Genomic DNA, 27912 nt, shown 5'->3' with positions numbered 1-27912 from the left:
CCTGAATTACTCTAATAATCAGAAGAAAAAAATCACAAGCAAAATCTATTTTGGGGAGAAAAATAGTTCCTTCTATACTGATGAAAACATAAACCGTGTTATCTCTCCAGGGGTTAGGTTACGGCCACTTGTTATTTGTTAATGTACATATTTCTGCATTTAAACAGCTTTTTACAATAAGCAGTATTCTATAAGAAAACCAACATTTGAAAATAAAGCTGTGCTCCAGGTAAGACTCCTGCTTCTGAGGAGTGGAGCACTGCATGCTTGGGCAGTATGTTAGACTGTTCTCATGCTGCTAATAAAGACACTATTGAGACTGGGTAATTTATGAAAGGAGCTTTAATGGACTCACAGTTCCACATGGCTAGGGAGGACTCACAATCATGGCAGAAGACAAAGGAAGAGCAAAGGAACATCTTACATGGCGGCAGGTGAGAAAATGAGAACCAAGCGAAATGGGAAACCGCTTGTAAAACCATCAGATCTCATGAGACTTATTCACTACTATGAGAACAGTGAACAGTATGGGGGAACCACCCCCAGGATTCAGTTATCTCCCACTGGGTACCTCCCTCAACACGTGAGAATTACAGGAGGTACAATTCATGATGAGATTTGGGTGGGGACACAGCCAAGCCATATCAGGCAGAAACCTCCTGTTTAGTCCTCTGAGAAGTACCTTCAAAGCTCACCTTTTTTCCAGCCCTCCACACTGAAATTCTTGGAGGGCCCTGGGGAGGACAAAACTCCCCTGGGCCTGTTCTTTGCTGCTCTGAAGAATGACTTTGCGCCACAGTGTTGACCCCATGGGGCACTGTTTGAGGTCACTCATGGCTTTTGTGTGGCCAAGAGGCAGGACATGTCATCTGATGCCCCTTTGCTTTCCCTCCAGGTGGGCCTACCATGACTTTTTCAACCGGTATCGGGTGCTGGTCAAGAAGAGAGAGCTCGCCAACACAGACAAAAAGGCTATCTGCAGGTCTGTCCTGGAGAACCTCATCAAGGTGAGCCACACAGCCCAGCTCCAGGAGAGGCCTGACCAGGGCCCCTAAAGATTGAAGGGGTGGCGTTATTATCTACATTTTTTTTGTCTTCATCTTTCTTATTGAATCTATTTCTAGGATACTAATCCATTTTCCTACATCAGTGACTAAGAGAAAAAAAAAAAAAAAAGACAACCCGGTCACCCACCTAGAGCACTTCCCAACCTTTTTCTTTTTTTTCAATACTCTAAGTTCTAGGGTACATGTGCACAACATGCAGGGTTGTTACATATGTATACATGTACCATGTTGGTGTGCTGCACCCATTAACTGGTCATTTACATTAGGTCTATCTCCTAATGCTATCCCTCCCGCTTCCCCCGACCCCATGACACAGCTCAGCAGGCATAGAAAATGGAATTCTGTGGCAGTGCTCCTCTCGAGGACACCAGCTACGGGGAGTCTGTCCCTTGCAGACCCCTGACCCGGCGACGGGTGAATAAACTACACTGACACACAGATATTCTCTTCTGCCAGTCCATCTAAGCGTCTGAGCCACTTACAGGCTCCCTGCTGAGTCCTGTAAACAGTTGCAACTCGGCCCTCATCAGCTAGTCAGACTCACATTTATGCAGTAAGATTAATTAAAAGCTTGAGTCAACACCATTAGAGAGTAATTGACATTGTGGACTTCCCGAATAAAAAAGCCATTATGCACCCATGGCACATCAAAGGTTAGTCTTAAGACTATATGAGTAAACAAGCTAGCTAGGTAAACTACTCTGCCTTTCTTTATTACTATTTTAATTTGTTTAAAGATAAAGGGATCAGGCTGCCTTCAGCCAGATCTGTTACCGAAGTTATGTAAACTTCTCATCCTTCCAAGAAGATATGTGTCTATTTCTATAACTATCTCTAATATTTTGCCCACCAGCCTGACTGAACCCCAACAATTCTTTATACAGCTCGCTTGAGTTTATGATGAGGCTGCTCCTGACTGCAGGTTGCTGGCCCAAATCTCTGGCTTCTCCAGTTCTCAGGGGCTACATAGCATGGCCCATCTGGTATACCTGCGTAAGGGCTCTGATGCGGAGCCCAGGTCTAGCCCTGAAGCCAGCAGAGGAGAAGGTAGCTGCTACATCTAGCTGATTGCACCACCAGCCTCAGGCCCTCCCCCAGATACTTGTTTTAAGTAAGGCAACAGATTTTATGTTTTAATTGAAACAATTTGAACTCACACCTGACAGCGGAGACTGGAGAACTATAGAAGCAGAGCTGTTGGGGCCTTTTGTGAGGGGCAAATCCTTAAACATTTCCATGGTGCCAGACATTTCAGGGATTACAGCAGAGTATGATCATTAATGGCTCAATAAAGGTTAAATTATATCAAAAATCACTTGAACAGGGTAATAAAAATTACCTCAGAAGTTTTATTTTTTCAAGTTTTCTGTTAGGAAAATCTGTTCATCTGGAGTAGCTCATTGCCAGATGATTCAGATCTAAGGTCACGTTTCATTTTGTAAATGTGTTGCAGCCATCTTCTGAGCATCATCTTAGCTGTTCAAGTCTAGCTATAGACAGTGCAGAATATTATAGTAAATGTAGGCGTTGCTTTAAAGTTTCCTTTTTAAAAAGACAGCCTAAACCGCCCTTGCCATGCCATCTTTTTTTTTTTTTTTTTTTTTTTTAACAGGGGAGGGGGTAACAGGCTGTAGTTAGTTGGACTCTGGTCATTTGAAGTTTTTGCTGTGGTCTACCTTTCAGTGTCCACATTTTAACATCTTTCTTTTTATGGACAAGAAAAATCTCTGTTAAAGGTCAGCTAATTTCAGGGCCTGCGAGCAGCCCACTCTGCCACATTTTGTCTTTTTTTTGTCTTCTTTTTGTCTTTTTTTTTGTCTTCTCATTTGTCTGGGGTCATAGTTTCCCTCCTCTGTTCCTTCCCTGGATTTCTCCAGGATTACCACCAAGACCTCTGATTCCCAGCCAGGGAACTCTACAGGGGACCCAGATCAGACTGGCTGAGTCGGCCCTCACACTGGGCTCCCCTCCAGTTAACAGGACCATATGCCACTGCCTGGGGTTGCTGCTGTGATGTGCTCAGAACACTGGGCCTTTCCTGGCACAGTTGCCTCTTCTCTCCTCTGATGGGGAGCCTACCCGCTTCTCAGTGCCCGGCTTCAGTGCAGCTTCTCCCTCCTCCTTCCCCTGGTGTAGCATGTGGCACTTCATGTCACTCTTAGAGCCCATAGCATTCTGACCATGTTCCAGATGTGTGTGTCCTTTTTCATAGAGGACAGTGTCTTTACGTTGACGCCACCTCCTTAGTTATGAGCACTGAGCCTAATACACAGGGGGAACCCACCTAATATTTATGGAATGAATGAAAGAACAAGTGACTTGCCTAAAGAAAAATTATATGAATACATGCTGCTTCCTCTGCCTGCAATGCTTTTTCCCCCTCTTTCGCCTGCCTGACAAAGTGGTATTTGCCTTCCAAACTGAGCTCTGAAATACCTCCTAGCCTCCCAGATGTTAGCTACTCCATCTTCTATGGGCCAGCAGCACTCACCTCCTCCCTCCCTGTATTGCATTCATCCCCTTATGTTGTAATTGAGGACTTGTCATTTCCCCAGACTGTGAACACATAAATGACAAGGGTCCTGTTGTGGCTGTGTTCCTAGCACAATTCCTGGTTGTCACAGGAATATGTGAGTTTGTGCAACTGACTGCATGGGAACCAACCAAGAGCTGCTCATGACTAGAAACCTGCCGGTAATGGCTCATCATATGAGGAATATACAGAAGTCAGCCTCATCTTACAGATGAGGAAACTGAGGCACAGAAAGCTGATATAAATTGCCCAAGGTTGCATAGGTGTACGGATTCTAACTCCCACTGTCTAAACTACATTGCCCTCTGATCCAGTCTGATTGAGTAATGTCACTGAGCGTAGTTATCCTTCCTGGAGACTGAATAGAGACTCTAGTGCTAAAGACTTCCCTGGGACCTTCTGTTTCCTCCTTTTTATTTTTCTCCTTTTCTTGGGCCACATCCGGACACCCATACTTCTCATGCTGAGTGACCTGGGACTCGTATCAAGAAAACTAAGACGTGACAGAGCCTCATGTTAACTCAGAAGGGCACATGCCAGTTCCCCACCCTGTCCCAAGCAAGTGCTAAGTATGTTTTAGAACAGAACGATGAGGAAAGAAGTGGGGACAAAGGTGGCCTGCCGGACAGCCACCAGGCGCTTCAAGACCACCTTCCTGGAGAGGCAGCCTGGGGCTGGGGGCTGCTTCATTAGGCTGTCAGTGAGGTTTTAATAAATTGTTGTGGTTGTTTAGGGGAGAAAAGTGGATTCTGGTGGCCTCCCCCCTGCAAGGATTTTAGGAATAGCCCCTATCATCCTTAACCTGAATTTGTTTGTTCTTTAACTCCACGGATACATACCGAATTATTTGTACTCTAATCTAGAGGGGTTAGCTTGAGGGCTATAAAAAGAGTGCATTATATGGACCCTGCCCTCCAGAATTCATAATAGTCTAATCTGACGACGGCCGTAACTCTAGGGGACCACATCATGGAGAGTGGCTGTTGTGCAAGCCTGAACCTTCATCACAGGGGTGAAGGAGTGTATTAACAAACATCTACAGGGAGCCCACAGAGCACAAGGAACTACATGAGCGCTGTGTAGAGGAGACACTGTCACGAAAGGGGATGCTGCAGTTGGAGACTTGGGGCCTGGGAGACCCCGATCTGGGGTCATCCTTTGATATTTGCTGAAGTCACCTTGAGCAAGTCACTTCACTACTCTAGGCTTCAGTTTTATCATCTGTGAAGTAAAAGGAGTGGCATGGAATGGATTGCTAAGGTTGCTTTCAGCCCTGCAGTCTGATTCTTGGAGAAAGATTCTCAAAAGATGATTGATTGATTTATCAGTGAACAGTCAGTTCTAAGGGTTAAAGGAAGCAGATCTGGGTGGGAGATGTTCTAGAGACACACAGGGTGAGGACAGTGTGGAGATGAGGCTGATGGGTGTCTCGGTAGAGCAGGTGAGACCCTCAGAGAAATCCTTGTTCAGAAAAAGTGGGTTTGCAGAGCATATCATCCCTCCCTGTTTTTTTTTCCAGAATAGGGAACGAAGCGCAGGTACTCTGGCTGCTTGGATGTGGTAGGCAGCCCCCAGCCTCTGACTCTGCTTCAGCTGGAGGACCCAGGCTTCTCCCGCTACTCGAGGGTTTAGCTACCCTGCTTTGGCTTCCTGACCCCTCCTGGCTGAGGCATGGAGCCTTCCCCAGCAGGGCAGAGATCAAAGCAGGGCCGTGGCTGCCTCAAAGCTCCCAAGCCCAATCCAGCCCCTGTTCCTCTCAGCATGAGCTGAAGGCCCAGTGGGTGCATGGCTCTGAGCAGACACTGGGAGGAGAGCCAGGCCCAGAGCCCACTCTTGCCAGCTTCACCAGCAGCCTGGCCCAGGCCGGGGACTCAGTCAGTGACACTGAAGCTGGAAGTTGTGCCACCACCTCAGCCTTAGCTCAGGCAGGACAGCCTTCCCTGTGTGTGGAACCTGACTCCTAGTGACCCAATGGGGCTTAGCCTATGAAGAATGATGACTCAGCACTTTACAGGGCCATTTGCCAACATGAAAAGCAATCTTGTGTGTGTGTTTTCCTTGGACTTGGCTCGTTCCTTCCTTTCTCATTATGGTCTTCATGCCAGTGAGCAAAACGAGATGGCAGTTGGTTTACAAAGAGCTCTGTCATCGTGGGTTACTCTCCCAGTGCTCTGTCCCAGGCTTGTCCACAGGAACCCTGCTGGGTTGTCCTTCCTCATCCACAGGGGTGAGCCCAGGGAAGACCAACTAATTTTAACCTAATGGATGTAATTAAGACAGTAATTACAGGTCCAAAACAATCTCATAGTTTTATTTGGGGGTTATTTGCATCCTGTAATTACGCATACAACTCTGTGGCCATTTGAGGATAATCTTTTTAAAATGTTGATCAGATCAGGTCATTCCCTTGCTCAAAGCTCAAACTTGTGGCTCTCACCCCAATTTTATGCTGTAACCTACAAAGCCTTTGGTGATTGGCTTCTCCCACCACTCACCTTCAGTTCCCCCAGCTAGCCATCCTGGCTCTCCTGATCCTTAGATATACCCAGCAGTTGCACCACTGGACATAAGCATCCACTCTGCCCTTCTCCTGGAACTTTCCTCCTTCCTTCTGTTCTGCGGCTGCCTCCTCCAGCTCATTTAGGTCTTTGCTGAGATGTCACCTCCACAGAGCTGCCTTCCTTGAGCATCCCCATCCCATCCCCCAGCCCCTAGTTTGTTTTCTTCATAATCCTTACCATTCTCTGAAAGCAGAAACATCTTTATTTGCTTGTCTGTCTGCTCTCACCACGATGTCAGCTCCTTAAGGGCAGGTGTCTTGTTCACTGCCATGTTCTAGAGTCTGGCCCATAGTAGGGTCTTGGAGTCTGTTAAGCAAATGCTGAGACTTTGTGTCCGTCTACAGAGAGGGGTGCATGAAGTCTGGTCAGAGGATTCTGCATTGGAAGAACAAGGGTGGTATGGGCCATGTTATTTCTCTGCTCACTGGTGACCAACCAGATCCCCTCCCTACCTTGTAAAGGACCCCGACAAGTTCCAGTTTGGCCGCACCAAGATCTTCTTCCGAGCAGGCCAGGTGGCCTACCTGGAGAAGCTGCGGGCTGACAAGTTCCGGACAGCCACCATCATGATCCAGAAAACTGTCCGGGGGTGGCTGCAGAAGGTGAAATATCGCAGGCTGAAGGGGGCTACCTTAACCCTGCAGAGGTACTGCCGAGGACACCTGGCCCGCAGGTGAGCCAGGCTGGGGCAGATCAGGGCAGCAGATCATGGTGGGGAGGATGGGGGTCTGCCTTTCTCAGCTACTTGGTTTCTCTTCCTCTGTGCTGAGAGTGGTTCCTGTTGGGGCCATGTCTGCCTCTTGGCTTTTCCCCGGCAGCTGGGCCTACCCGTGTAATCAATGCCCTTCTCACCTCAGAGGGTGGGTCCAGTTTCCATGTCTCCTGGTTTTCCCGGGCTCCCTCCATCCTACCAGCACTAGAACCAACTGGTTTTGCCACAAACCAACCATTTCTCTTTTGCCTAAACCCCAAAGTAAAAAACTACTTTTAGGAAAAGAGACCAATACAGCCTGGCACAGTTAACCTGTGCTTGGCCTCATTACTTATCCCACAGATTTCAGAATGCCTCAGAGTTGGGCGATTAGGGCTGCAAAGGTCCTGGAGGGCCCCTTTTGTGAGTTACTGTACAAGCCAGGATGGAGAGAGAGTGGCTTGTCTAAGCACGAGTGGTTACCTAGGGTGGAGCCAGGATGCCAATCAGCCTCCCCTGCCCACCCCTAGCTCGACCCGAGCAGAAGAAACTACTGCAGGGTTCCTTCCTCACTGACACTGAGCTGATGAGGCACTGCAGCAGCAGGAGAGTGTCAGCCAGGACAGGCTGAAGACAGCCTGCCCTCTGACCCTACCCTTGGTTGCTAGGTTTTGGACCCAGGCCTGGTTCAAGTCCAGTGCCCTCTCCAGAAAGGAATTTCTTAGGGAAGTGACAATGATTGCCACAAAGTCTTGTGTTTGGAGGCCAGAGAGCTAGACTAGGGAATCAGATGCATTTCAGCAAACAGGTGACACATGGGCTGAGTGGGTCACTTTTTCCTTTGAGGCTTTGCTGAATGATTTCCAAGGTTCTTTGTAGCATTTCACACTGAGTCTCTAATTGAGCACTTGCTATAGGCCTGGCAGCAAACAAGACACTTCAGAAGGGGAGAAAGTATTAGACTGGCTTTTTTTTGGGAGGTGAGATGGGAACGCAGAAAGGCAAGAGAGCAGAGGAAATGACCACATTCAGTGCATCCTGAGCAGAAAGGGTTGAGGACATAAAGGAAACAGAGATTGGTGTGGGCCTGAGAAGGTTTTAGTCACTCAGCAAACACTTACCCAGTGCCTGCTCTGCCAGAGACAGTGGGTCCAGGATGATGGAGACACAGCCTCTGGGATCTCCAAGCCTGGGGAGGTGCAGAGGACAGGGAGCAATGTGAATACACGATGTAGAATGCTGCTGGTGAGTAGATGAGGACTGCCTAGGCACAGTGAGGTAGAAAAGTGCTCAGATAAGGATCATAGAGGAGGTCAGACTCTGACTGAGTTTGAAGCTTGTGGGAAGCCTTTTGGGATCGTAAGGAAAGATCTAACACTGCTTTTCTAACCTCAGCATCAAATGCCTAAGGCATTGCTACATTTGTTAGGGGTGAAGAGAGTTGGCTTCCCCTGGGTGTGTCCAGGTAGGGGTTTGCATTTCCAGATGTCTCAGGGTCCTCTGCATCAGGGTGGTCAATACTTTCTCCCTGACACTGCCCGTTTCCTCTTGCTCCCCAGGCTGGCTGAGCATCTGCGGAGGACCAGAGCAGCCGTGGTGCTCCAGAAACATTACCGCATGCAGAGGGCCCGCCAGGCCTACCAGAGGGTCCGCAGGGCTGCCGTTGTTATCCAGGCCTTCACCCGGGCCATGTTTGTGCGGAGAACCTACCGCCAGGTGAGTAGCTACCCTAAGGGCCTCACGGCTGCAGATTCAGAACTAAAGCAGCAACAGGTGAGTTACTGCCAACATGAACCTCTGTCAAGCGCTCCCAACTTTTTTCTAAATGCTTTCACATCTCTGCTCTCACCAGTCCTTTCTGAAGTCCCACAAGGTAGGAAGGGTGTGCATACTGTTGTCTTAGTCCATTGAGTGTTGCTATAACAATATCTGAGACTGGTTGATTTGTGAAGAAAAGAGGTTTATTTGGCTCACAATTCTGGTGGCCGGAAAGTTCACAATTGAACATCTGCTTCTGGTGAGGGCCTCAGGCTGCTTCCACTCATGGTGGGAGGCAGAAGCCAGTGTGTGCAGAGATCGCATGGTGAGAAAGGAAGCACAAGAATGGCTCTTTTAACAAGCAGCTGTAATGAGAACTAACAGTGAGAAATCACCCTTGAAGAAGGGCATTTATTCGTTCATGAGGGATCTGCCCCTATGACTCAAACATCTCCTGTTAGACTCCACCTCTAACATAGGGAATCAGATTTCAACATGAGGTTTGAAGGGGCCCAGCATCCAAGCACAGCAGTTTTCATACCCCTTCTGATACCTGAGTTGCTCAGAGAAGCCAGGTCACCTGCCCAGGCCAGCCAACAGCAGGGCCAGGTGACCCACCTAGGGCTCATTCACACTTGAGAGCAGGCGGTGGTATTGGGCATCATCAGGTCTAACCCCTCCGTTTAACAGAGCAGGAGCTTGAAGCCTAACACGGTGAGGTCAGGAGGGAGACCCTGACCCTTCCCTGCCAGGCTCTTGCACTTTGGGTTGTTCCAGTGAAGCCAAAACCCTTGGGTTCGGAAGCCCCACATCGGGACACATCTGTTCAACCAGGTAGAACCAACACATCTGAAGCACAGAGCTGACTTGAATTGGAAGGAAATGTCTAAAATGGTTTTCTTTTTCATTAAATGAACAGCTGTCTCTTCTATGATCACAGAAGGTGTGATTTTCTAAATAATAAAAGTGAAACACTAAATTGATAATAAAAATGTGGTCAGAGTGCAGCACACCCTGGTGTAATAATATGTGGAGAATCCCAGGCCAGCGGGAGAAGGTTCTGTGAGTGTTCTTGAGTGATGGGTGGCGTCGGCGTGCTGCTCCCGTGGAAGGGGCAGGTGATATTTGGGAGGCACTCAGCAGGGCCAGCACGTGCAAAGAGTGAGCACTGATGTGGCTCCCAGCTCTGTCACTCATGGCTGTGGCACTGTTTGTCACTCAGCCTGTTTGCTTGTTTACTCATTTATTCCACACATTTATTTTGCCAGGTATTAGGGCGAGCACACTGATGATGCTTTCATTTCCTGAGTGGTTTTTCAACTTGGTAGGAAAAAAAAAAAACAAAACCCAGTGAGTTACACACCAAGTTTGTAATTATAAGTCATTAGCCTGCTGTGGACACTCACTGAAGCATCTCACTTCCAACTCAGTGCCACCAGGAGGGGACCTCCACCTGTTAAATGGGGAGAGAGCAAGTGGATGATCATTAGACCCCTACACCTTTGAGGTTTTCAGACTGATTTCCTAACCCGTAAAACAAAGCTGAAACGAGTTTGACAGCTGATTCCCTGTGGATACGTGGGCTGCAGAACCTTGCCAAAATGTGTTATAAAGCAACCACCAAAGCCTTAGATCTTAGGGGGCACGTTCTCTGTGCAACTCCTAGAACCAGGGCTGCCCTGGGCTCTCCCCTCCACAGGCAGCAATGTATGCTTCCTTCACTCCTGTCCTGCAGTGCAAACCCACAAGGTGTGTGTCCTTGTCTCCCACCAGGTCCTCATGGAGCACAAGGCCACCACCATCCAGAAGCACGTGCGGGGCTGGATGGCACGCAGGCACTTCCAGCGGCTGCGGGATGCAGCCATTGTCATCCAATGTGCCTTCCGGATGCTCAAGGCCAGGCGGGAGCTGAAGGCCCTCAGGATCGAGGCCCGCTCAGCAGAGCATCTGAAACGTCTCAACGTGGGCATGGAGAACAAGGTGGTCCAGCTGCAGCGGAAGATCGACGAGCAGGTCAGTGTCCGCAGCTCGCTACGCGGGTGTCAGGGGCTGGGGTACTGGAACATGCTTGAGAGAGCCCGTGGCTTCCTTGGGGAATGGCACATGCCGAAGACCCAAGGGACCACAGATGTCCTCAGACCACAGCAGATACTAACTGTGGCAGGCAGATCAGTGGCCCCTAAAGATACCCTCAGCCCTAGGGTCTGTGAGTGTGTTACCTTATGTGACAAAAGGGACTTTGCAGATGCAATTAAGAACTGTAGGATGGGAAGACTATCCCAGATGAGCCAGATGGGCTTGATATAATCACAAGGGTCCTTGTAAGAGGGAGGCTGGAGGGTCAGGTTCAGAGGAGAAGTGATGACAGAATCAGAGGTGGGAGAGGTGCAGGCAACCCTGAGAAACCAGAGAAGACAAAGACGTGGACTGTCCTCTATAGCATCCAGAAAGAATGCAGCCCTGCCGACCCCTTCAGACTCCTGACCTCCAGAGCTGTAGATAACGATTTATGCTATCTTGAGTCATAACTTGGTGGTAAGTTGTTGTAGCAGCAATAGGAAACTGACACACTAGCCCAAGGTGCTGGTGTTTTGCCCTTGCAGGGGTGGCATAGGATAATGCAGCAGCAGCTGATGTGCATGGAGGGCTTGCTGTGCGGGGCATGAGGCTGGCGCTTTGTCTGGAGTAGCTTGTCTAATACAGCGGCCCTCCTACGGCAAGTATTACCATCCCCCTTTTTGTACAATTGAGGACACTGGAAGGGCACGGCATCCTAAAGTCACACAGGTGGCAGTGGCAGGGCCGAGGTTTGAACCCCAGCTGTCTGGCTCCAGAGCCCATGCTCTGCATCACTTTGCCCTTCTGCCTCTCTATCTACCTGTCTGTCTGTCTGCCTCTTTTGGAAAGAGCATTTGATTGGGAAATCAGAATTCAGTTCTTCGCTTAAAAGTTGAGTAACTGATGTGACTATTCCAAGCCTCTTTTCTTATCCATAAAATGGGGCTGACAGGGCTGAAAGAAGAATAAATGGCCTAATGCATATGCAGGGCCTGGTATGCAGTAGGAGAAACTTGAAAAATGGTTAGCACTCTTATTTTTAAGCTTTGTCCTCTTTCTACCCTGGCCACCTTCCCATGTCAGCCAGTCACAGGAGTAACAAGCCATTGATTAAATCCCTGTGGGGGGTTGGGTACTGCACAAGGTAGTACAAAAGATTAGAGACAAGCACAAAACACTTAGCTCTGTCTGATGGAATAGATGAGGCTCACACTTTTTGGTAGCCTACATGGCTAGTCCTCCTTCCCTTCAGAAGACCTTTATTGGATGCCTGGCTGTTTCAGGTGCTTTGCTGGTCTTGCTGGACAGAGGATGGCTGTGACATACGTCGCATGCTGTATCATAAGGGAGGAAATCTTATGCCAACAGGGTGAACAGCACTGATCCTCCAAAGATTTTCCAAGCACCTGCCATGTGCCAAACTCTGCAATATGTGTTTTGTGTTCACTCTTATTTGATCTTCATACAATTTTGTGAGATTGTTTTGTATATGAGGAAATGGTAGGCCAGGAACATCAAGTCCCTTGTCAAAGTCACAGAAATAGAAAGTGCTGGGACCAGGATCCTACCTCGGCTCTGATCCCACAGTCATAATGAGGGCAGTGCTGGCTTTTTAACCCCAAACATTACTGAAGGGTTTCAGTCCTTTCCCATGCATGCCCACTGCTGCGTTTGGCTCCCAGAGTTGAATGGAGGCCCACTGTTACTTTGTGCATGCAGGGTGTAGAAGTGACCACAGAACCAGGCTTCTGAGGTGCCCTGGAGGGTGCCTCCTAGGGAAGGAAAGGACATGAAGAGTGTGTGTGGCGTGGAGAAACAGAGAATTTTAGAGTTGGAGCCACCAGGTATGGTCTTGGAATTCATTGGGTTTTAATGTATCTATTCTATACTGGGCATTTTTTAAAGCTTCTCATGACCCAGTAGGGCAGGAAAAAGCATTTTACACCTAAGCCATCTGCCCTGAACAGGAGCCCGTAAGCGGTGCAGAGATAGCAATAGAATGCCTCTGTTTCCCAGTTCTTGCAAAAGACAAGTCTTTCTGAGGAGAGACTGTCACTGGGTGTTTCTCTGTGCGAGTTCTACAGGGTGCCTTGTTTGGCTTGGCTCCTTACTGGGGAAGCAAGGCAGAGAGCCCAGGCACAGGGTGGGGACCTTGATGCCTGCCCCTGGTTGGCCTGCTGTGATATGCCAGGTCAGGGAGGAGGGCCCATCCACTCAGAGGGATAGGAATGCAAAGAAAAAGGTCTGCTGTCTGGCACTGGCCCTTTGAAAAACACAAGCACAAAACATGCCAAGGTGGTGGTGGCTATTGTGGCTGTTGACAAGAAGAAAAGACTTGCTTAGTCAAATGTTGTAAGTTAACCTTCCAGCCAGAGTGCAGTCTCAGGGATGAGTAGGCATTGACCGCTGCATCCTGCTGGGAGCCCTGTGTACATGCTGGCTCCCCCAGCCCTTGCTTTCCAGCCATAGGGCTCTGCATCGGCATTGCTGATTTCTAAAGTTAACTTGAGAGGATAAAAATAAATCTAGCATTTTACAATCCACGTGCTTGAAAAATCAAAGAAAAGCAGATTTAAATGGTCTATTTAAAAAAAAAAAAAAAAAAAGCTTTTTGCTTAAGCTTCCTGCTTGACAGACATCTGTGAGTGGTGGCAGGTGTTAGCTACCCTGGGCAGGATGCCCTGTGTGTAGAGGGTGATCAGAAAAGGCGGGAGGGGTGGATAAGCTCTTACTTTCTTGTGCCCTTGCCTGCACTACCTGACTAGGCACCCTGTGCTCTTCTCACATATTAACTCATTTAATCCCCATCAGAACCCTAGGAGATACATATTAATATCCCCATTTTAAGGATGAATAAACTGAGGCACACAGAGGTTAAGTAGCCTGACTGAGGTCACACAGCTAGTAAGTAGCATGACTGGGATTGAAACTTGGCAAGCTGGTTTCAGGTATATTCTGCCACCTCTGACCAAACTATAAGATCTCTAGCTATTGGGAGACTCTTGGAACATGTCAGGAGAACTCCTCAGTCCAAGGGAGACTCTTAGCCTTAGTTTGGGTTCATGCCCGTACAGATAGCATTGTCCTTGGGACTGGCTGGCATTTAAAGTGGGGAGTGTGACCCAGTGTCAAATAACATGCTTGACACTCTGTTACAAGAGGAGGCATCGACATAATCTCCATTAGAGCTCTGTATAGGGTCTTGTGTCTTTGCAGTCTCTTAGCAGATGGGGCCAGCTGTTTGCAAGTGAATTTTTTTTTTTTTTTCCTGTAGTTCTTGGAGACAATTTAGGCAGTGGTCCTCTGGGCACACAGGGTTTTTAAGCCAGAAGGGGAGGATCTGCAAACACCAAGGACACCACAGGTGAAGGTGTCCCAAGGTATTTGTCAGAACAGCACAAGGAGTAGACAGAGTCCCCGCTGGACAAAGGCCTGGATTCTGTCTCAGTTATATTCACCACCAGAGCTGATAGCTTGGAAATGATTTGGCCTGTAGTTCTTCCAAGGGGATTCGCCTGAGATCTCTAAGGTAACATCTAGCTCAAAAATTCACTGATACCATGATCTGGCAAGAGTAAGGTTCCTATCCCCAGACTGTACTCTAGAATACCCTGGGAAGCTTTTTTCTAAAAAAGTATCCTCACTGCCAAGAAGTCAGTAAGGGAGGAAATGAAGATAAAACCAGGGTAAGGTTAGCACCCAAAATTCATATCCTAAGGCCTTGTACACCCAACTGGAAGGAAAAGATGCAAATTTGGCACCAAGTTTCCAGGCAAACAGTAACAGGAAGGAAACTGAGTGGCTTGAGAGTTCTTAACAGAAAAGAACCATGCAGTTCAAGAGGATTTGGAGCTGTCCGTGGTGCTGACATGTTGTTCCTGTGGGCTTTCACAATCTGTGACGTGACAAACCACATCCTTCGCCATATCCTGCAGTGATATATACAGTGCTGGTTCTTGAGACCATTTCTTACAGTGTCCCTGGGATAGGCTGTGGTACGACATCATTCAGCAAAACGATGTAGTCCATGAACTCAGCTCTCTGCCAGCCTGACTTTAGTCAAGCACACATTTAGAGTTGGCCAGTTTAACTTACAATTTATTTATAATGAGAGTAAAGTTCCTTAGACACTTATGAATATAAGGTTATCCTTAAATATATTTTATGTGAAAAATATGATGTAAATATATGGAGTCAGTAGCTTTTTAAATCAATTTGATTCCATATACTTAGTAGTCACTTTGTAAATATGTTAAATTTGTTATATGTAATCATGCATATATATATATATATATAATATACAGTCATGCATCTGTTAATGGCAGGTGTATCTTATGAGAAATACATCATTAGGAGAGTTTGTAGTTGTGTGAACATCATAGATTTCACTTACACAAACCTAGATGGTGTAGCCTACTACACACCTAGGCTATGTGGTATGGCCTATTGCTCCTAGGCTACAAACCTGTACAGCATGTTACAGTACTGAATACCATAGGCAGGTGTAACACAATGGTAAGTATTTGTGTATCTAAACATATCTAAACATAGAGAAGAGATAATAAAAATATGGTGTAAAAGATGGCACACTTATATAGGGCACTTACCATAAATGGGACTTGCAGGACTGGAAGCTGTGTGGGATGAGTGAATGTGAAGGCCCAGGGCATTGCTTTCCACTCCTGTAGACTTTATGAACTGTCTACTCCTGTAGAGTTTATAAACCGTACACTTAGGCTACACTAAGCTTACTAGAAAATTGTTTTTCTTCAATAACTAACCTTGGAGTACTGTAATATTTTTACTTTATAAATAATACTTTTAACTTTTGGCTCTTTTGTAATAACACTTAGCTTAAAACACAAACATGTACAACTGTACAAAAATATTTTATTTTTTGACATCCTTATTCTGTAAGCTTTTTTCTATTTTTAAAATTTATTTCTGGGGTATCCCATTCTTCATGATGTGCTTATTTCACATTGCATATCTATCAAAACATCATATGTACCCCATAAATATACACACCTATGTACCTAGAAAAATTAAAAATAAAGTTAAATTTTTTTCTTTACTTTTTTTGCTAATAACTAAGACACAGATACATTCATTAGCCTAGACCCACACAAGGTCAGGATCGTCAGTATCACTGCCTTCTACCTCCATATCTTGTTCCACTGGAAAGTCTTCAGGGCAGTAACATGGCAGGGAGGACTTCTGGGGTCTCCAAGGGAGTGGGCATCCCATGCTCTGCCCTCTTCCAGGCTTGGCTGCATGGCCGTGACACCTACAGGTGCAAGGACAAGCCTCCTGGGACCTGCCCTTCTGAAGTCAAATGTCCAGAACAGAAAACGCACTGCCTCCACAAGTCCCCAGTGACCATATCTGGATGCCCACGACAAGACATAGGAGCTCCCCACCCACACCCCAGAGAGCCAGAGACTCAGGCATCTCTCCAGGGTTCTCCATAGAGAACCTGAACAAGGAAGATAGGTGATGTTTACTGAGCCCCTAGCAAAGTACTTTATCTCCCTAATCTTGATAACCACCTTCTGAGCAGGAGTTACTGTTATATTCCTGCTTTATACATGAGGACACTGGGGCACAGAAAGGTTGGATGACTAGGTCGGATGTACACAGCTGATCAACGATAGAACTGGGGTCTGAGCACAGGTCTGTCTAGCTCCAGCCACTCAACTCCCTGACATCCCTGAGCCAGGTCTCAGGTGATGTCAAGATCAATGCAGCTGGGCCTTCTGGATACATCATACTTTGCATTAGGGTTCTGAGGTACCATCTTTGTCAATAGCAGGACACGACGTGCCTCCTGTTACCATTTGTGCCTCTCTTCATACCCCAACATACTCTACCTGGAGACCCCCACCTAGTTACCCTCCCACTCCTAGTGATCTGACCCAGGCTATACCATCTAGAGAGAGCAGCTGGGCCAAACCTCATGTCTAGCCCAGAGCAGAGATGAAGTCAGAGGGTGGCTACCCCAGCATGTGTTCCCTCCCTCTGCCCCACTCCCCTGTGCAGAGACCCTCAGCCTCCAGTGGAGACCCAGACTGGAGTGGATAATACAGACATGAATTGGGGTTTTCAAATAGAATCTGCTTGATTGGATTTCTTCTTTGTGATGCCTTAGAACAGGGCTGACCGGCAGACCAGGCTTGAAGGTGTGTCAGGTTGTAACTGGGAGGTTTCCACAGAGTGTTGGGGAGCGGGTAGCATGTGTCATTCTGTTGTGTTGGTGCAAGAAATGGACTGCTGGCTTGTGCATTGCCGTACTGGTCACAACCACAAGGCCCTACAGCGTGTGTGGCATTTTACAGGGTCCAAGGGCTTTTCTTTTGCTGCTCCTCACTGTTTTCTGTGAAGTTTAATTTCTTATGTGAATTAATCATTGATTCCTGGATGCTCCAGCTTATCAGCGATTTGGCCGCTAGCTCTTTTCTGCCTGATGCTCCTGCAGACCAGAGCAATGAATAATCAATGACCATTGTTGCCTGCTTGATGATTTGGAGAGCCCTGTTTCTTCCTCTCCACTTTCCCCACTGACCACTCTTAGCTGATGCTCTCAACTCTTGCGGTGCTGATTTCTGCCCATAATTTATAGTAGCACTTGATACCAGCACTAGCTTCTTAGGGCTCTGGGCCCATGGGGGATGCTTCACAACTGTGTGTTGCCTGAGTGGGCTGGGATTGGGTACCCCATCTGTAGAAGCATGGTCTGGGCAGGGTGGGTCAGGGCATCAGTTCCCTGAGTCTTAGAGTCTTATGGGGCAAGCCATGGCTGACAGGTGGTGAAAGAGATCCCAAGGCCCCATGGAGGGCCTCCTTGGAAGAGGGGATGCTGAAGGGGGCCTTTGTCTCAGAGCCAGCGATTAGGTTGCAGCTCTTTGTGCTGGCAAGTCCACAGGCAGGAGGGCTCAGTATGAAAGAGCAGGGAAACCTAAAAAGTGAAGGCTGCAAACCCAGGGAGCCAGCTTCTTTGTTTCTGCAACTTAAAAATAAGGTGTAGGATCCACCCAGCCCCGACATAGAGCCACCCACTACCAGGCAGCTTCCAGCTCTGCACATGCTCAGGAAAGCTTCTCAAACTCTTTGAATGCCAGTGTTGCTGTTCTTTGTTTTCTCCTGTTTCTGTAAGTTCACAATAGTGTTTTGTTAGGGAGATGCCAGGCAAGCTCTTGAGCATGCAATGATTGTGAGACTTAATTCCACCTTGGAAGTTCCTTTTTTGATTGCCTTCATGCTTTTTTCCTGGTAAAATAACCTCTTCTCCCCCCAACCCCTTCCTCTCCCTTCTCCTTGTTTGCTGATGTTCTCCACAGAACAAAGAGTTCAAGACACTGTCGGAGCAGTTGTCCGTGACCACCTCCACATACACCATGGAGGTAGAGAGGCTGAAGAAGGAGCTGGCGCACTACCAGCAGAGCCCGGGTGAGGACCCCAGCCTGAGTCTGCAGGAGGAGGTGGAGAGCCTGCGCACGGAGCTGCAGAGGGCCCACTCGGAGCGCAAGATCTTGGAGGATGCACACAGTAGGGAGAAGGACGAGCTGAGGAAGGTATGCTCAGGCCAGAGGGGCCAGTGCTGGCAAGCAGTGGGTGGGCACACAGAGCCACCCCTCAGAGACCACTGCTGCTTCAAGTGGTAAAATTGCCATGATCTTGGGCTCGTGTCCACAGACTGACCATTCATCTGTGTCGAGACAGAAAGTGGCATGCTTTGGGGAAACCCACACAAGCATGACTGTGCTTCTGCTGTTAGCTGGACACTGTGGCATCCCCTGGGAGGGACACATGGTGTCTGCCTGTGAGCATTGTTCTTATGCTCTAGAGTTAGGCCCAGGGCTGGCTCGGTGGCCTGCATCCTCGTTGGCAAGAAAGCTGTGACAGAGGCTGGGGCTGATCTTGGTGTTGCCTGCTGGGGAGGGCAGCCTCTGGGCACCCCTGCCCGTGACGTAGCATTGTGCTTTGGCAGAGATGCCTCCCCTTTGAACATTGAAAGTCTCAGCCTGTCACACCCACCCTGGTGGGCTTATTTCTTACGCCATGAAATAGAACTTCCTGAGCTTTGCCCCAACCCTGAACATCAGGGCACAGAAATTCCCTGCTCCACTGCCAAGATAACTGTTCCAGCCAGGGAAGTCCCAAGGGCCCCTGGAGAGCCCTCCACAGACTTGGGTCATTGCTGTTCTGCCTCCCACCACCATCCCCCGCCCCATCTCTACAAGCCACAGGGAAAATAACAGATTGCCCACTTGTTCAGTGTCTGTCCATCAATGCGGAGTCGCAGTGGGTGGGAATCTAGGAGGGAGAGACCCAGTGTTCAGGGTGTTAGAGTAACAACTTCAAAATTGGAGCAGGCTGGATGCTGCTGCAGGAAGGGCCCTGGGGTAGACCTTGGAGTCTCCAGACTTCCATCCCCTCTCTGCCATTCCCAAGCATGTGCAGAAAGCCTCCCTGGCCTTAGTTCCTTCACCTGTGTGTATATTTATAAAAGTTGGTTCAGATCATCTCCAAGGCCTCTTCTGAACTTGCACCTGGCCACCGCTATGAGATTGTGTTTGGCTTCTGGAAGGAGCAGAGGCCCTTGGCCCTATGTGGGAGTCCTTCTCTCTTCTATTTCCCATTGCTTTTTCCTGGCCTGAGCCCTCACATGCAGCTGAGGAATACACAGACACCCATGGGGGTTAGAGCCTACAGTGCCAGCCCTTGCTGGGCTTGCGTAGATCTTCTTCCCATCTCTGGCCTCAGCACCATCAGCTCCTGCCTTCACCCAGACCCCAGGAGCCAGAGGTGGGATCCAGGTGTGGGGATTAAGGGAAGAAGAAAGTAAGATGCGAGCTTCCCATAAAAGGCCACCCTCCTGATGTGTTGCTTTGAGGTACCACAAGACCCTCTGCCCAGATAAGTCACCTGCCAGCCTGCCCACCACAAGGCACGAAGTGGATTCATTCTTTAGGAGAAAGCATGTGGTACTTGGAAACTCCTGTTAAATGTGGCTACAAGCCTTGTAACCTACAAATCATGGAATTCCACACTTGTGGTTTGTCTACCCTTGGGAGCAGATGAATGGGATGGTAACCTTTCTACATGAATAAAAACCAGAAGGTGAGGTCCAAAGTCAGAAAGGATCAAGCATAGAACTGGAGACTCCTGAGAATAGTGACCCTGGGAGAAAAAACTTTCCCTGCATGTGTGTCCCAGTCAGATCAGACACCTGCAAAGTCTGTTTACCCAGCAGATCCACAAAATCAGGTCTCACCTATCTCTGCCTCAACAGATAGCACTTGACTAGCCCAGCCCCACTTCCCTGCTTCCTGCTAAATGCTACAACCTGGGGACTTCAGCACACTAAAAACCCAAGTCTCCATCAAAGGGAGTGCATAAGAGTTTATAATATGAAAATCTTCATTGGAAGAGCAAAACAGAGAGGCAGACTCCCTCCTCCTCTCCTTGAGAAATGTTGCTACTCTTCCCTAGCAATAATATGCTGGCCTAGGTCTTAAAGAAAATTAGAGCTTGCAATTGATAACAAAAAATTAAGGACGCTGCAAGGACGGGAACGCTAGGAGCAGACTAGTGCAAAAGCCCCTTCCCTACCCCAAATGTAAGCAAATTCCAACTCAGTAACACTCAGAAACCAACAGGAGATGACTCATGAAGTGGCATGTCCTGGAAAAGAAAAAGCGGAAGCAAACATTCCTTAGAATCTTCAGAATCTTTTTGTTGTGGTGGTTGGAGGGAGGTAGATGAGCTGGCTGGCTTTTTTTTTGTTTTGTCTTCTGTGCCTCCTCAGGGTATAGTATTTATCAAAGGCACTGTGTCCATCTCAATAAATGCTGAGTAATCAGACAGTCGGTTTCCGCCGGGGCTTGAGCAGGGGGCTGCTATGCATTGAGCGAGATTGATGAGACCAGCCAAGCACAGTGAGGGGCCTGACCGCCAGTAGATGTTTAATTAATGAGTTTGATATTTCCATCAGCAAAGGCAGCGAGTGTCGTATTGGAACTGCATGCTGGAAAACTCTGGGCTTGCCATCTCTGACGGTATTAATTGGCGGGCCATGTGGCTGCCCTGCCTTGGCCTGTGGGAGGCCAAGTCTCCCTGAGGACAGGAATTCATCTCTGTGTCCACAGAGTCCAGAGCAGCTCTGTCGCATAAATTAGATGACATTCTTTTCTACTAAACGTATCCGTTGTTTTGGCACCTTCCACAGGGTAGTCCACACCCAGGCCCTTAGCCTCCTTCCCTTTTAGCCTGTGCATTGTGTACATTTTGTTCTTTTTGAAAACTTCAGTGATCCCTATGCCGGCTGCCTTTGTACAGCTGTGCTGTTTTGCATGGCTGCTCTGTTTGGTGAAAGAGAGGTGGCCCCCAGGGCTGCCCTAGGCACAGAGGTGATAGCTCATTCAGAATCTGCTCTGATGGCTACTCAGTGGGACCAGAGCAAGGCTTAGCTTGGTGCAGGGCTATGGTGGGTCAGGAGGAACCACCCACAGCCAGGTGCCTGGCTCTCAGGGGGGGTTCCTGGTCCTTGTGAGAGATGACTAGCAGGCCCCCAGGCACTGAGCATTCAGACAAGTGGGGCTGGGTTGTGCATTGTATCAAGACATCAGTCATAGAACCACTAGCCGCTAGTTGGTTGCCTTGGGTAGTTCATGTTATAAAGGTTTTGATTTCTCCAAATAGAGGTAGAGAGATCTGGCTTGGGGAATGGGGCCTTTCACAGCAGAGTATGTTGAGCCTTCTCCCCAAAGGCATGGAGTAGAACTACTTTGACCAGCCAAGAGGGGGTTGTGCTCTCAGCAGCACCAGGGCTCATGATTCATGTGGAAGCTGAGGGTTATTAGGAGGGGGACCCTGGCCCATCTCTGGAAGGACGTTATCTTGCTGCAGAAAGCAAGAAGCTCATGGTCCTTCATTCAGCAGGTGTTTGAATGCCTGTGTGTGTTAGACCCTGTTCTACACACTGCGGCAAAGGTGAATGGTGTTTGAAGAAGCCCTTCTCATTCTTAAGAAGTTTAAATGTGTGGGGATGGGGGAAGAAAGTACAGACAGGAATCAAACGTGAATTACCCACCATGGGCTACAAACAACAATGAAGCAGAGTAAAGGGGATGGAGGGTGACCTGTGGGGGCCTGAGGGGTGTGGTTTCACCATTGATGGCCAGAGAAGGTCTTTCTGAGAAGACAACTGAGTAAGAGAAGGTAAGCCAAGGCGATTTGGGGATAACAGGCCACAGGTGTGGCACACGTGCACTGGCCTTGGGGCACGAGTAGGCTGGGTGGGTGTGAGGACCAATGAGGTGCTCACTGGGCTCAGGTGGAGTAAGTGAGGCTGCGAACAGCAGGAGCACAGTGCGGTCAGGTCAGGAAGGATCTTCTGACTTTAAGGGCAGCCTTGACTTGTGAAACCTCCAGAGAGATGAGCAACTCTGTCCTCGGCACTTCAGCTTCTGTGAGCTTAGGGGTGGGAGAGGAATTAAAACCCATCTGCATGACCATTTGGAAGATACTTTAGCCATCATTTCAAAGTTGTCTTACTATCCAAAGGATGTTGATTTTCAACTTTTGCTTTAATAACTCAGCTGCTTCAAAAAACAAATTCATACTGGGCTTACTTAGAAGAACATCCTCAGAAAATGGTCAAATGAACCCTTAAAGATTTTGGAGAATTAAAGGTGTTGCCCCTACCTGGGGCCGTGCCTGTAAATTTATTATGTGGTAACTGCACAGCCTCAAGGACAGATGGCAGAGGAACCTTTTCTGATCGGCGTTGTCCAACCAGTTTCCCATGTCTGCTACTAGAAACCTTGCACTGGCTCTTCTTACAGTACTAATATCCCACTTGAAAAAAAAAAAAAGACAAAACAAAGCCCATAGCTACATTTGGATCCCCAAAGACAAACTAGTAAAGACAGTTCTTTAGCATGTTGCTGGGGCATTTGTTTACGTAACTTAATAGGGACTATATTAGCCTCATAGTTACAGGATTTTCCCCCGGTGCTGATTCTGAGAAGCTGTCCCAAATAAGCTTTTGGAAGAAACACTCTGAGTAAGATTGCCTGCAAGAGTTAAGACTAACCACTCCCCCAACTCCAAAAAAAAAAAAAAAAAAAAAAAAGCTGCTGAACGGTGTTGAATGAGTCCTGAAACCTAAGGTGTTTTTTATCATGCTCAGGGGATGCAGCCGCCTGTTTTATGTTGCTAAAGCGTCTCCCATCATACCCTGCAGCCCTGACAACCACAAAGTGGGGGCCATTTGGCTGCAGAAGTTTGTTACTTGCTGTGTCTGCCAACAGCTGTGTTAGCTGGCTGGGAAGACTGGGGTTGGCTGGTACCTGTGGAAATAGGATTGAGGAAGCATTCTTTCACCCCCCTGGGGTGTGGAGCTGAGTGTGGGATTGGTCCTTTCCTGCTGTTAATGAAAGATCAGAAACATGGGCCTATCTCCAAAATTGTTTGGGCAAGCAAGAAAAACAAATCCCCCTGATGCCACTTTAATGTATGGCTTAGAATAACAAAGCCAAGTCAGAGACCTGCATTCATGAATCAAAGAGGGAGACAGAGGGAAGAAAGGAGCCTCAAAAACAACAGGAGGTGTAGCTGGCATGCAAGCTGTTAACCACGGCACTCCCAGACTGTAGTCTTGGCTCAGGTTTTGCATCATAGGTTGTTGCAATGAAGTCACATGTTTTTAGGTGGCATTCATAGGACTGGAGATTTCAGGACCCTCTTGGTGATGATGTCATGCACTCTGTGCTGGTCAGATGGCGTGTTCCATTTCAGAGGGATATTGACTGTGTAGGATGCTCAAAGGATGGCGAGGGGTCTTGGTCTTCTCAGGTGACCTACTGCTCTGTGAGCCGTCTAGATATTGGAGGATGTTAAGGGAAAGCAAAGTTTTGCTCCATGGTAGGGTCTGGTTACTTCACAGCCTGCTATAAAACCTACCAGTAGTTGGCTAATTCAGAGTACGGCCTTGTTCCTGGCAGGATGAGGCAAGACCCCTGCCTCCCTAACTGTGACATAGATTGCACCACTTCATTGCACCATGCCAGGCTTTATTTTGTAGAGGTACATACCGGGTTTCTCCTGTTGGGTTGTTTTCAGTTTTATTTTACTTGTATGTCTAGAAAAGTGAAATCTATTTTGATCATTTGCCAAGCTAATTTAAAGGTGCTCATGAAGTCATTGAGTGGTGGACTGCCTCCAGTAATAGCAAATTAGATGCATTTGAAGAGTGTCTTTCCTACATTGTATGTGCTGCCTAAATTGAATTATTTGATTAAACAAGCTCATTTATTCTAGATATTTTAGTCAACTATAAACACATTTATTTAAAAAAAAAAGAAAACAATTTTAAAGGGAGCCCTTATTTGTGGCTAAGGGAATGCAGACTCCTTAACTTGGTCTGCAGGGTCCTTCTATTCATTTGATAAGCTTTCAGGTGCTGGCGGTGGCCTGGGTTCTGAGGATGTGACAGTCTGGCGATATAGTCCCTTGGTCCGCGTTGAGGACTCTGGTCCAGGCTGAGCATGCAGGTGCGTGAGGAAGCATTGCTGTCCCACGGGCTCTGGAGGGATGTGCAGGCCCCGTCAGAGCAGGACACGAAGCACGGGGGCACCCCCACTACCCCGTGTGGTACAGGAAGGTTTCCCAGGAGAATGCTGGTCAAGAGCTAATAATGAGAAGAAAGTAACCAGTAAAGAATGGGGACATCAGAGCCTGGCAGAAGGAACAGTGAGATATTCAGGCAGATCCTGGAGGGCAGGAAGAGGCTGGGGAGAGGAGCTGGGCCCACCCAGGTCAAGTTAGGGGAGTAAGAGGAGTTCAGTGTTTCCTGAGGACAAAGGAAGTGAAGCCATTCACAAGCTGATTCTCCCTCCCTCTACCTACCCAGCCTTGACTTTTCAGTGCCCCTGCCGCAACCACACATTTTGGCAATGTAGAACGCTTCACATTCCCAAACCTGTGCCCTTCCTCCTTCCAGACCTTTAGGCACTTATTCTTTCCACCTAGAATGGCCCTCAGCTGCCTGAGACATTCCACTTGGGCCTAATTCAGATGACCCCCACCTCTTGTGAAGCCTTCATGGACCCTGAGGCTACCTTCTTGTCCTTCTAAATCACCTCATTGTGGTGATTCTCAATCGGGGTGATTTAGCCATTAGGGGCCATATGGCAGTGCCTGGAGACATTCTGGTTTTCACAAATTGAAGGTGGGAGGAGGGTGTGTTGTATTGGCATCTAGTGGGTAGAAGCCAGGGATGCTGCTGAACACCCAGTAATGCACAGGAGAGTCCCCTACTCCCCCAAGAAAGAATTTTCCAGCCCAGAATGTTGACAGTGTCCAGGCTGAAAAACCTTGCCTTATAGGAAGCTGCTACAGCCCTTATTGGTATCAGTACTGTGTATGCACCTGTCCTGCCAGGCTGGACACTCTCTGAGGGCAGCTACTATATTAGACTGTTCTTGCGTTACTATAAAGAAACACCTTGGCCGAGTGCGCTGGTTCATGCCTGTAATCCCAGCACTTTGGGAGGCCGAGGCAGGCGGATCACGAGGTCAGGAGTTCCATTCCAGCCTGGCCAATATGGTGAAACCCCGTCTCTACTAAAAAATTCAAAAAAAAAAAAAATTAGCCAGGCATGGTGGTACACACCTGTAATTCCAGCTACTCAGGAGGCTGAGGCAGGAGAATTGCTTGAACCCGGGAGGTGGAGGTTGCCGTAAGCCGAGATCACACCACCGCACTCCAGCCTGGGCGACAGAGGGAGACTCCATCTCAAAAAACAAAAAAAAACAAAACACCTGTGGCTGCATAATTTATAAGTAAATAATGTCTAATTGACTCAGAGTTCTGTAGTCTGTACAGGGAGTGTAGTGCTGGCATCTGTCCTGATGAGGGCCTCAGGGAACTTCCAGTCATGGCAAAAGGTGAAGGGGGAGCAGGCATCACATGGCGAGAGTGGGAGCAAGAGAGTGTGGGGAGGTGCCACACGATTTTAAACAACCACATCTCGCGTGAACTCAGTGAGAACTCATCCCTCACTGACTTCACGCTAGGGCAATGAAAACTTTGCTTCCCCTTAACATCCTCCTAATATCTAGATGGCTCACAGAGCAATAGGTCACCTGAGAAGACTAAGACCCCTCACCATCCTTTGAGCATCCTACACACAGTCAATATCCCTCTGAAATGGAACATGCCATCTGACCAGCACAGAGTGCATGACATCATCACCAAGTGGAAGACATCATCACCAAGTGGGTCCTGAAATCTCCAGTCCTATGAATGCCACCTAAAAACATGTGACTTCATTGCAACAACCTATGATGTAAAACCCGAGCCAAGACTACAGTCTGGGAGTGTCATGGTTAGCAGCATGTATGCCACCTACACCTCCTGTTGTGAACTCAGTGAGGGTGAGTTCACCAAGGGGATGGTGCTACAGCATTCACGAGGGATCCGCCCCCATCACCCAGTCACCTCTCACCAGGCCCCACCTCCAACACTAGGAATCACATTTCAACACAAGATTTGGAGGAAATGAATGTCCAAACCATATCAACTACCATGAGTCAGTCTGTCTCATATGGTATCCCCTAGCCCTGGCAAGGCTCCTGGTACAGAGAGGTGTATCAGGAAATGTGTGATGGATGAGTGACAGCCTTGCCCTTTGTCATACTAGGGGCCAGAACGAGGCTTGGTGAGTGGGTGCCTCTACAGATAAAACATTGTCACTCTCGGTCAGTGCTTTTTCTTCTGCACCTTGCCCTCAACGCCAGGTCACATTTTAGCCTCTGAAGACATACAACATCTGTTGCATTAATTATTATAGGCAATAAATATAGGCAATAAATATTATTATTCTTTGGCAAAATAAATTGCCAAAGAATAACAACTTGGTATAATTAGTTTGATGCCTGTATATTTTTATCAGCTTTATCTGATTTGACCTCCTGTGGGGCAGAAAGCCAGCCCCTTTGCCTGACTCTGCATACCAAGAGTCCCTGACTATGCTTATCATTTACTTGTGGGGTGAGGAGTTCTGCTGGATATAAAAACATAAGACCAGCAGCTCTCAACCTCTACAGCCTCAGAATTACCTGGACGACTTTTGAAAACACGCTTGTCAGAGCCTCCTTGTAACTCGTGGAAGCCCATCCACAGATAAATGGATGAGACAAACTGAGTCTGCTTGAATTGAGGGGAAAGAAAGATTGAAAAACTCCTTGAAATTTGAGGGAGTTCTAGAGTGTTGAGTGTTGGTTGGGTACCAGTGGCTCATACCTGTAAACCCAGCCACTTTTAGGAGGCCAAGGTGGGCAGATCTCTTGAGCCCAAGAGTTCAAGACCAGCCTGGCCAACATGGCAAAACCCCATCTCTACTAAAAATACAAAAATTCGCTGGGCATGTTGGCATGCACCTGTAGTCCTAGCTACTCAGGAGGCTGAGGTGGGAGGATCACCCGAGCCTGGGGAGGTCAAGGCTGCAGTGATCCGAGATCTCACCGCAGCACTCTAGCTTGGGTAACAGGGTGACACCTTGTCTGCCCCTTTCTACATGGTGCTAAGGATGGGGAAGCTGCTCCCTTAACTCACCTCTTGGTGCCTTGAGCTTAATTTAAAGCCAGGAGAGGAAGGAAAGATGGCATTTAAGTACTGTAACCAGTACATAATAAATGTACTGGTTACATAAAGTACATAATAAATGTGAAGTGCTTGAACCATGCTGAAACCATTCCCCCTTCACCCTGGTCCATGGAAAAATTGTCTTCCATCAAACTGATCTCCGGTGCCAAAATGTTTGGGGACTGCTGATGTATCAGATAGGTGATTTGAAAATATTTTTTCCCATTCTATGGGTTGCCCTTTCACTTTCTTGATGGTTTGAAGCATAAAAACTTTAAATTTTAATGAAGTTCAACTTACTTTTAATTTGGTTGCTTGTGCTTTTGGCATTGTATTTAAGAAAACATTGCCTAATCCAAAGGTCACAAAGATTTGTTACTATGCTTTCTTCTGAGAGTTTTATAGTTTTAGCCCTTACGCTTAAGTCTTTAATGCATTTTGAGTTAATTTTTATATATTACGAGGTAGTGGTCCAGCTTCATTTTTTTCCATGTAGATATCCATTTGTTTCAGCACCTTTGATTAAGACTATTCTTTTCCTCATTGAATTGTTTTGGCACGCTTGTCAAAAATCAATTGACTGTCAATGTGAAA

At 47.8% G+C, this 27912-nt stretch overlaps 1 protein-coding gene across 1 annotated transcript in view; it reads left to right on the top strand.

Moving 5' to 3' along the window:
• The window catches only part of MYO5B (myosin VB), a 261230-nt gene that overhangs the window by 152238 nt on the left and 81080 nt on the right, over positions 1 to 27912 (top strand). The window contains exons 17-21 of the mRNA XM_011969014.1: positions 896 to 1007; positions 6623 to 6834; positions 8412 to 8568; positions 10384 to 10623; positions 18006 to 18239. Coding sequence (XP_011824404.1) covers positions 896 to 1007; positions 6623 to 6834; positions 8412 to 8568; positions 10384 to 10623; positions 18006 to 18239 — 955 coding nt within the window. The remainder of the gene's footprint in view (positions 1 to 895; positions 1008 to 6622; positions 6835 to 8411; positions 8569 to 10383; positions 10624 to 18005; positions 18240 to 27912) is intronic.

Source organism: Mandrillus leucophaeus, unplaced genomic scaffold (assembly GCF_000951045.1).
Source record: "Mandrillus leucophaeus isolate KB7577 unplaced genomic scaffold, Mleu.le_1.0 Scaffold87, whole genome shotgun sequence".
Taxonomy (NCBI): domain Eukaryota; kingdom Metazoa; phylum Chordata; class Mammalia; order Primates; family Cercopithecidae; genus Mandrillus; species Mandrillus leucophaeus.
Note: the sequence above shows the minus strand (reverse complement) of the source record. Positions and strands in the feature narration are given on the sequence as shown.